This window comes from Clytia hemisphaerica, unplaced genomic scaffold, assembly GCF_902728285.1.
Source record: "Clytia hemisphaerica strain Z4C2 unplaced genomic scaffold, Clytia hemisphaerica genome assembly, whole genome shotgun sequence".
Lineage (NCBI taxonomy): Eukaryota > Metazoa > Cnidaria > Hydrozoa > Leptothecata > Clytiidae > Clytia > Clytia hemisphaerica.
Genome location: NW_027103866.1, coordinates 67,632 through 78,005, shown reverse-complemented (window position 1 = coordinate 78,005; position 10,374 = coordinate 67,632). Strand labels below are relative to the sequence as shown.

The 10,374-nt window shown below is 35.8% G+C and overlaps 1 protein-coding gene across 1 annotated transcript in view; it reads right to left on the bottom strand.

The window, feature by feature from the left end:
* Positions 1-665: 665 nt before the first annotated feature.
* The window catches only part of LOC136808315 (uncharacterized), a gene marked incomplete at its 3' end in the record, with an annotated part of 25,528 nt that continues 15,819 nt past the window's right edge, over positions 666-10,374 (bottom strand). The window contains exons 9-22 of the mRNA XM_067064849.1: positions 10,151-10,226; positions 9,690-9,759; positions 9,113-9,179; positions 8,816-8,881; positions 7,742-7,786; positions 5,205-5,244; positions 4,193-4,392; positions 3,181-3,242; positions 2,883-2,914; positions 2,626-2,683; positions 1,842-1,911; positions 1,578-1,616; positions 1,161-1,288; positions 666-735 (exon numbers count right to left, since the gene is read on the bottom strand). Coding sequence (XP_066920950.1) covers positions 666-735; positions 1,161-1,288; positions 1,578-1,616; positions 1,842-1,911; positions 2,626-2,683; positions 2,883-2,914; positions 3,181-3,242; positions 4,193-4,392; positions 5,205-5,244; positions 7,742-7,786; positions 8,816-8,881; positions 9,113-9,179; positions 9,690-9,759; positions 10,151-10,226 — 1,023 coding nt within the window. The remainder of the gene's footprint in view (positions 736-1,160; positions 1,289-1,577; positions 1,617-1,841; positions 1,912-2,625; positions 2,684-2,882; positions 2,915-3,180; positions 3,243-4,192; positions 4,393-5,204; positions 5,245-7,741; positions 7,787-8,815; positions 8,882-9,112; positions 9,180-9,689; positions 9,760-10,150; positions 10,227-10,374) is intronic.

Sequence of the window (10,374 nt, the reverse complement as noted above, 5' to 3'; positions counted from 1 at the left end):
AAACCCATCGGGCTAAGCTATTCACTTAGACTATTTTTTCTTATGAAAGTTTTTGCTAAAAGAGAACTGATTCAGAGTTTGATTAAAAATTATCAAAAATTACCATACATTAGCTCAGTATTTTATCATCATTTCTCATTTAAAGAATTTGGAGAAAAGTGCAATTTTGGTTATATTTATTCAACGGTTCACATCCACCATGTCTAACTTTTTAAACAGTGCTATAAAAAAGTTCTTTCCAAAAGGCTTTTTAAATCTTATTTCAACTGAAAATGTTCAAAATCATCGACTATAAATCAAAGTGGATTAAGCCATGCTGCTATACTATCCTGTACGAGGACTAAGCTGATAGTATATCTGAAAGACCATAAGTATGTTTATTCAACTTGTCAAATGTACCATTTGCGTGAAAATTTATGGGCCTGGCGCGGGTCGCATTGATATGCATATAAATAGACTTTTTCTCTCTTATTGCGAAATCTAACATGCCCAAAGCTTGATACCAATATGTTAGCACAGAAAAATGTTTTAATAAAATTAGGTGCTAGCAAAATGTATAATTTCAAATGAAACTCTACCGGTATTCCATTTTCTTAACTTATACCACCTATATCGTCGCAAATATCTATTATATAGCATGAAACTCCGATAGCTTTTAAAAGTACATAAACAATAAAATAATGATTACAATCGATAGATTTGGCCATGTCATAATTGATAACCAGAGATACATCCCTGAAAAGAGAAATTTTCGAATTCTTAGGGAAATGGACAAAAATAATCTCAAAATGGTGAAATGATTTTATAAACATTTTTAGCATCTAAAGGCTTCAAAAATTTTGGGTTTTCATATAAAAAAACTTGCATTGATCAATCGTGCACACCACCACTCTAAATATCATCTTCAATACACGGGTTGCAAAATCATATCATTGCAGTCAAAACATGTGATTACTCGAAAAAGTTCACGTGATTTTATTTCCATGTTACTTGCTTTACAATTTACAGCTGATAACTTTATTATTAGTTTCAATAAATTCGACCCAATCAGAAATAAAAGAGATGTAACAAGCACATGAACATTTCGAGTGAAAACGTGAATTGTCTTCAGACTTTATTTTTGCAACCTGTATATTCATAGCATGAAAAGAATCACTCACTTAATATCAATACCACGACCAGCAACATCTGTGGCAACCAGGATGTCTTTAGAACCGTCTTTCAAACTTGCAAGAGCAAACTCTCTCTGTTCTTGACTTTTACCGCCATGCAATGTACATGCACGATACTGAGTTGAAAAGAAAGTGATATTCTAACACAAAAAACCGGAAAGGTTCCCATTTCAAAAGAATTTATTTTAGCAGGAGATTTGCGGGACGCTGATTTCATATTTGTACAGAGCTTAAAATGTTTAAATAAGCAACCAATTTTTCATATTCACCGAAAGATTTCGTGTAAACTAAATCAGCAGTATGGGAGATATTCTGTAGAACTCATTTCATACAAAAAGAAAAAGTGATACCAAAATGACACCATCTAAAACAAATTAAACTGATTGAAGGTTCAATTATACAAACCCCTTGTTTTTCCAAACTCTTAGCCAAAACGTCAGCACCCTGAAAAAACATTGAAATGATCATGGTTAACACAACAGCTACTGGGCATTTTAGTTCCGTACAAGCTTGCTAGTTTGAACGAATTGTCAGTTTCTGAAAAGGAATGAATACTCTGTATAATTCAATCTAATGAGATTTCCCTTTCATTGTCGAATAAGTGAGAGTTGGCTCTGTAATCCAGAACTTAAAATAATACGGAAATGGAATAAATAAATGAAGTCATACCTTCTTTTGATTAACAAAGACCAGGATGGGTGGATCATCAGCATTATCAAGAACCTCCAATAGTTTCTTCCTGAAGTTATCGAACAAGAAAATTTTACAAACAAATTATGAACATGCTCAGTATTTCAACCGATGCAAAATTATTGAGGCCCTCTGTATTGAAGAGATCCCCTCCCCCAAGCGGTTTGCATGATAACGTGATAGGGACTTTTTTTAGCGCAGTTACGTGATGAAAATTTTTTTTTCGTGATTACGTGATGAGAGGGCAAAACGTGATCGTTATTTGAAAGTTTTTTGAGCCGTGATACGTGATTTGGATATTTTCAAACAGATGCATGATTATTCATTTTTTTGTTGAATTTCGTGATCGTGATTGGAGACAAATACTCTCGGGTACCTAATAGCCGGGGGTTTGGAATAAGCGGGTGGGTTATGGAAAAAGTCTCAAAAATTAATAAGCGGGGGGGGGGGGGTTGGAATAAAAATGTCCTGGGTGGAAAATTTTTGAAAAGGAGGCTAATACAGCAGAATTACGACAAAAGAGGGAACTTTCAAAAATATTTTTCCAAAATTTAATAAGCGGGGGGGGGGTTGGAATAAGAATGTCCTGGGTGGAAAATTTTCGAGAAATTAATTAGCGGGGGGGGACGGCTATTAGGTACCCGAGAGTAATAGCGTGATATCGTGATCAGAGTTGCCAATGGGGGGGGGGGGGCTCATTAAAATTGATACTCTACAACATAAAACCTTAGTCCAAAAATATTTACAAATCAAAGAAACTTACTTCTTAGCAGATTCAGTGAGCATATATGCTCGTTGTTCAACACGCTCCACGGGGCGACCTTTAGTATAAAAGCAGAGTTCATTTGTGAGAGGCTGTCTTGATAGGATACATTTCTTTAGCAAAGGAGTGGATCAAGAAAAAACATTCAATGGCTTGGGAAGTGGTAAATTGTGGTAACTTTTGTATTCAAAAAAATATACAGAAACATTAAGAAATGGTGAAATTAATATTTTGAAAACACTCAAAACAATCCTTACCGACAGATCCTATGTAAACAGTAGCAGGACGTCTAAAAGAAAAAGAAAGGATTTGCTAAAGTGTTTGGTTAAAGCAATTAAATGCGAAAAAATTGGTAAAAGATAATAAGTTGAGCTCAAAATCGAAATTTTCGTTTAACCCATTCAAATACTAACACTCAGTAACTTTAAGTGTTCAAATAATTTCAATTCAAATGCGCGTACTCAACCGTACTGTCCTCAAAGTTTTTTCTTTACCGGGTGAAGTAAAAAAACGGGGCGGTAGGGATCACGGCGAGTTAAGAACAAAAAAAAATACCGTAAATAAGTCCTTGCAAGCCTCTCAACAATGGGAGGCATAGTAGCTGTAAACATGACAGTCTGAAAAGAAAAAAAAAGAACTTGAAGTTCTCCAGTAATTATTTGTACCTGTCTTTGCGACATTACTGAGGTTAAGCATAGCAGGATAATCACGATGGCGGACGAAAAATATAATAGGCTAGTGAAAATACGAAATTTGATTGGTTGAAACTCGCTAGCCTGTTAAATTTTCGTTCGTCGTCGTGATTTTACCGATTTACTTAACTACACTATTAGCGAGTTTATGTGTCTCTGTTTTTCTGCGACGGAGACGATAAGCTACTAATTTGTTTACATCCTGACTAATTGAGGACGACGGTGAATCAACACTTTTACCGACCTCGAGTTTGCAGGTCAGAATTGTGGGTTTTTTTAAATCATTTCAGTCATCCCGCCGTCCTCATAAGTGCAAATACATAAACTCGCTATTTTACAGAGACAGAGAACTCAAATTCTGGGAATGTAGCTTAGATTAAAGATTAGATTGAGGAGAGTCAAAACATAAAAAACTTTTCACCGTTAGAAGAACTATTCCATCCAGTGTGGAGCCTCCAAATTTGAGGAAATTTATATGCCGTTCATAAGGCATTAGCGAGATTATGTATCGGAGATATTCTACGGCTACGGTTGCGGGGCTGCCCATGCGGTTCGTCACCAAAGGCGACATGTCGTTTTCTACTTTGCTCTGTGCGGGAAAAACACCAAAACACCGTAAAGCAAAGTCGACATAATGCCGTACGTCAAATATTGAACTTGCTTTCACCCGCCATTACTTGCCTTACTCGCCATTTCCCTCACCGCTTTAGCCGTAGCCGTAGAGAATTCCAGATACATAATCTCGCTATTGTTAAATTAAGGGACTAGCAAACTTGTTCGAGTTAACGAGATATTCGAGCTGTAGAGGTTTGAGTTTAAGAGATTCGAGTTGAAGAGGTTCGAGTTAGGTAGAATCTACTGCATCAATAACCTACTTGTCGGTATTTTTCTTGTGCACTAAGATTGGAGGCGATGAAATCTGGGTTTTCAGCATCTTCAGTATCGGGTTTGATATTAGTGACGGGGAGGAACTCCAAGATTCGTTGGACGTCTGGTTCGAAACCCATATCTATCATTCTGTCAGCTTCGTCCATAACCACGTATGAGCATTGTGAAAGTACTAAATATCTGTTCTCTGTGAGAAGCGTAACATAAAAAGGACGATGGTTAGACAAAGTTTTAGTTGTGTCAATAAGGGTAAATAGCGAGTTTATGTATTTGCACTTTTGAGGACGGTAAAGCGACTGAAACGATTTGGAAAAACCCGCAGCTCTGACACGCAAAATCAAGGACGGTAAAGCTGTCAGGATCTAGACAAATCAGAAGCTTACCGTCTCCGTCGCAGAAAAACACAAATACATAAACTCGGTAATAACGCCAAAAAGCTAAACCCATCTTAAACTCATCAAGCAGATGAATCATTCAAAATCTATACTTCCTAGTAGAAAAAAACTATAGAGTATTGATGCCTTTCCAGGATCAAACATTCACATCTCCTGACATCTCCAGTAATTATTTACTGTTGTTCTTTTTCATTTTTGGTGTTTGACTAGAACCTAATCTACACGATGAAAACAATGTTCGCTAAGAGAGTATGGATGTTGAGTTGGGGGTTTCTTAATGTAACTTCAAGACCTATACTCCGAAGGCTTTGCTTTTTAGATAAGCAAGAAAGACAACCAAAATTCCGAAATTGCTTATAACAACCCTGTCTCACAGCTCCACTGGAACTTTTTTCCTCAGTGGGGATAAAAATTCCTATTGAAATCCTAATGGGATAGAAATTCTTTTGTTCCAAGGTTAAAAAATCCAGTGGGGATGGTTTTGGTTCGCCCAATTTTCCAGTGGGGCTGGGGTCGCAGTGGGTCTGTGACACAGGGGTGTTTTATAGATTATGTTATTTTGTCAGTCAATCAAAAAGAAAAGAGTCAACAACATGAAACTCACCTAACACATCGATGAGACGACCAGGTGTAGCAATCACAATCTAAAACAAAAACCGTATTTTCTAGCCAATTTTGGGCGTATCTACAATTTTCGCGAATTTTGGTTGATGTCTTGAAAATTCTCAACATGAAAACGTTGAATTAAATTGAACATTGTAATATGCAACAAATTATATTTTTAGATCTTTCAAAAGGTTAAAAACAACAATATTTGTCAGATTCTTCGTTTGAGATTTTTTCTTAGTTATTCACGAAAAATATTTTCTCTTCAAATTCAAGTAATATGTCGTAAATGTTGCAATATTTTTATGTCATGATATCTTCTCCCTAGCAAAAGTTGATACGGCTTAGGTACGAAGTGAAGTGAAGTGAAAAGTTTCTGCTGAATAGTTAACCCTTTCAGTATCGAAGCTTTAAGTACCAGAGAAAAAATTCAAACTTTTCAAAGCGACTTCTTTCTTGTTATATTTTGTACGAGATGCTTTGCACTTTTTTGAGAAAAAAAGATTAAGAATTTTTAAATGCGGCGTCTTTTTTTAGCAAGAGATAAAGTAGAGATAAAGTAGAGGTAAAGTGGAAAAGCGGGTTCAACAACAACCAGCTTCGTTTTTTAACAATAGCTACAAGAGTTCCGAGGCCCGGAATTCCAGAGTTATTTTTTCCGAGTTAAAAAAACCGAGTTAAAAAAAACCGAGTTATGACGTCATTTTTGGAATTTAGTGACGTCATTTTTCATTTTTTAACTCGGGAATTTTTGCTTCCTTTAACTTTCCGAGTTATTTTCCATTTTTTAACTCGGGAATTTTTGCTTCCTTTAACATTCCGAGTTATTTTCCATTTTTTAACTCGGGAATTTTTGCTTCCTTTAACATTCCGAGTTATTTTCCATTTTTTAACTCGGGAATTTTTACTTCTTTTAACTTTCCGAGTTATTTTTCATTTTTTAACTCGGGAATTTTTTCTTCCTTTAACTTTCCGAGTTATTTTTCATCTCTCTTTAAATTTCTTTTCAATCGACATGGCAAACTTTATGGCGCAATGGCGACAAACTTTATGTCAAGATTATGAAATGAACACAACACGTTTTCTCTTCTTATTTTTGCATCGCACGTTTTTCAGTTTCGAACAAGTGTCCAGTATCTTTCACTTCACATTGCGCAGAATGGGGTTTGACGTTCGAATTGTTTTTATAAAAAGACGGGGGCAAACATTCGAATAACAATATACCCTCAGGTCAACATTTAAAGACTTTCCACTTTGAAAAAGTAGCGTATTTGACCCCCGGAACGTTTTTTAACCGCAAGTCTAATTAGAGCCTTATGACACAAAAAGATTCGATTCATAATTCGAATGTTTTGCAAAGGTCTCACGCGCGCGGGAAGCTTTCGAATGTTTTTCTGTAAGTTGATTTGGTGAGTGTGTGCACTCTGGACGGTTTTATATATTTATTTTTTAACATCTCTCATAAAAATCTACGAATAGTCTGTGAAATAATTGATTCAATAATCGTTGTTGGTGATTCATTCAAAATTTTTACAGCGAAGGGGGAAGGACTCAGTGAATTATTCTGAGAATCTTGTCATGTCACTTACAGTATTCTTTAATGAAATAGGGAGGAAATATAAATTTTGAAATAGCTTTATCTCATCACTTACCTGCTGTATTTTTTGAGATTTACACAGTATTTATGCTGTAATATATTTGAAAGGCTTACACTTTGTTTATCTAGCAGGTTTTAACTTCAGTTCTTGCTTTTCAATTATTCACTTGTTTGTTGATTTTTCATTTTATTAAGCAGGTTAAGGTTTTTCTAGTTGGTAATGGATGGTATGTCTTTGATTTAGGTTGGTATGGGATCAATAGATTAAAGCTGGTGTTTTTTTATGAAGAAAAATAACTCGGAAAGCTAAAGGAAGCAAAAATTCCCGAGTTGAAAATTCAAAAATAACTCGGAAAGCTAAAGGAAGAAAAAATTCCCGAGTTAAAAATGAAAAATAACTCGGAAAGTTAAAGGAAGAAAAAATTCCCGAGTTAAAAAATGAAAAATAACTCGGAAAGTTAAAGGAAGTAAAAATTCCCGAGTTAAAAAATGGAAAATAACTCGGAATGTTAAAGGAAGCAAAAATTCCCGAGTTAAAAAATGGAAAATAACTCGGAAAGTTAAAGGTAGCAAAAATTCCCGAGTTAAAAAATGAAAAATGACGTCACTAAATTCCAAAAATGACGTCATAACTCGGGATAACTCGGTTTTTTTTAACTCGGTTTTTTTAACTCGGAAAAAATAACTCGGGAATTCCGGGCCTCAAGAGTTCCGGAAACAAGCAGGGGCAGACAAAAGTGGGTTCTCAGGGGAAGGCCCAGCGGTACCACGCGACTGAAAGGTTTGAAAAATAAAATGAAAAATAAAATGAAAAATAAAACCCGAGAGTCATAGCGATTACAATATTGATCAGTGCGAATAAAATGCTGACCCACCTCAAAGTCAACTTTCAATCCAAAAAAAGGGAAAGTAAACATATCAATATGAACCAATCTCACCTCACAACCAAGTCGTAGTTGAAAACCTTGATCTTCCCTTGAGAGCTAAACAAAGAGAACATGCAAAACCTTGAAATATTTCTAAATTCTAAATATTTCAGAATGTTGATTTGCGAAAAATTCATTGGCTCACGCAATTTAAAAAAAGTAATTAAAAGACTTTACTGTACATGGGCTTCAAAAGACTTAAGTATATTCATTAACCAAGAGCTTGCTTTAAGCAATCAAACAAGGACTTAAGTTACATCGAGGCATTTTGTACAACTTTCCTGGCTGATAGAATCATCGCTTTGATTCATTGATTCGATTTTTTAATAAAAATTTCGAAATAGATATTCAAATTATGAAAGAAGCCATCTAGGCGTTTTGACGAGGTTTCTCTATTCGTATATGATGATGAGGTGTTCTTCACTGGCGTAAACACATGGGCCCCGGCGAGCCATTTTGAGTGAGGGGGGCAACACTTTGGTTGGGCGACGAAGAAAATTTTTCACTTTTTACACCCTCAAAACACCTCAAAACGATATCTAATTATGGAGAATAATAGTTTTTGTGGTTTGATTTGGTCTCAAACCAGCTTAAAATAGTAACTCTTAAAAACGTATGACATGGTCTACCAAAAAGTGAGGGGGGGGGGGGGGGGGGGGGCATGGACCCCCCCCCCCCCCCCCGTTGACGGGGGCCATGAAACAGGGGTGAAGATCGATCTGTGTAGGAAAGCAGATTTTTTTCGACAGTACTTACCTATTCGCCGTATAAAAAGATAATTGCTGTGTCGTTTAAATCTGCTCTCCTTAGCAAACGTTCCTTCACCCCTGTCTACGCTACTGTACTTGAAAACGCGTCAACCTTCAGAAAAGAGGTCTTTATTTTTGTCATGGAATAGTTCAAAAATTGACAAATACATGTTGTTATAAGCAAGTATCTACCCTTACATCAAGCTCGCCTTATGTTTAACATTCTATTGTTCTTAACAAATAGAGTCATTGCCTAGGTACCAAAAACTGAGCCTGCATATGCTTATAAACGTTATGCTTATAAAAAACATGTACTAGTCCCAGCTTTACAACTTACACCACCAATAACAGCGACAGTGCGTATACAAAGTTTCTTGGCGAACTTTAACGTTTCCTCTTCGATCTTTTGAATGAACAAGAAAAAGAAAAGAAAATCTCTTTAAGTTTCCCTTTCGACTTGTTTTTACATCGAAATGATAAGATACAATCATTAATTTGAAATGACATCACATATTTCTTAAATATGAATCTCTTAAATATGGCTCAAAAAGAGAAGACAAATTGGTATTGGCCATGGTCTTGAACATGGCCATGGTATCGAACGTGGTCTTTTGGGTAGTTTTATGTTACGTACCTGTTGAGCCAATTCTCTTGTAGGGGCGAGAATGATAGCGAATGGACCTGCATCACCCACCGATGCTCTAAAAAAAACAGTTTAAACGTAAGTAAGTCTGGAAACAATGGGAAAAATGAAAAAAACATCCCAAAGAATTCACATATAAGGGTCAAGTAAAAAATTTCGGTCAACTCTGATCATTTGTTACATTCTAAAACTCGTCCCGAGACCCCCGAAAAATTGAAAATTTGAGAATACTAAAAAACTACCACTAGATATTCATCCAAGGAGTAAGTGTGCCAAATTCACGCCAAGTTTTTGGCCTTCGCTAACACTCGTCCCCAGGCCCCGAAAATCAAATTTCTCAAAAAACAAAAACAGCATCCTTATAAATCTAACCGAAGATCAAACTGTGGAAATTTCAACCAAATCCAATCATTTTAAGCGGACATTCTCAGATTTGTGCTCAACTTTAATTGAAAACCGACAAAAACACCGCCAATCGAAGTCCACAGAGTCTAATTAAAACGTAGAATGGATGTTCAAGAAGCAACATAGTGTAGGAATTAGGAGAGCAACAGGCAATGAAACAAACCTGTCAGCTTCGGGAAGACCTGTAATCCAAACAAGAAGAGGAATGACGAAAGCGGCTGTTTTACCAGAACCTATGGTGAGATAATTGCGAGTTTATGTATTTGCATTTTTGAGGACGGTAAAGTGACAGAAGCGATTTGGAATAGCCCGCAGTTTTGACCCGCAAAATTGAGGACGGTAAAAGTGCTGATTTACCATCGTCCTCAGTCAGTCAGGATGTAGACAAATTAGAACCTTACCGTCTCCGTCGCGGAAAAACACACATACATAAACTCGGTAATGTGATGGAGGAAAGTAAGTAGATAAAAACAAATAGGTATAGACTTGACTCGATTTTTATGAAATCTGTTCTACTTTTTTCTGGATACACTGAATAAACTGGACAAAGTAATTCAGATCATCCAAAAATATTAGTTCAAAACTTCAAGTAAGGCAAATTTTCTGAAAAATGAGATTTCATACCAGTTTCAGCAATACCGATAATATCCCGATTCAATAATCCGATAGGTATAGCTTGCCGCTGGATAGGTGTTGGATCCTACAGGGAACAAAATTATAGATATGAAAGAATGATCAAAAAATAAAAACTGACTATCATTGTAAAAATTAAAATTGAATCAATGCATTTTTCCTCACTTTTTATTCTTTGAGTTCTTAAAAAATCTAGAAATTACGTTTGTATTGTA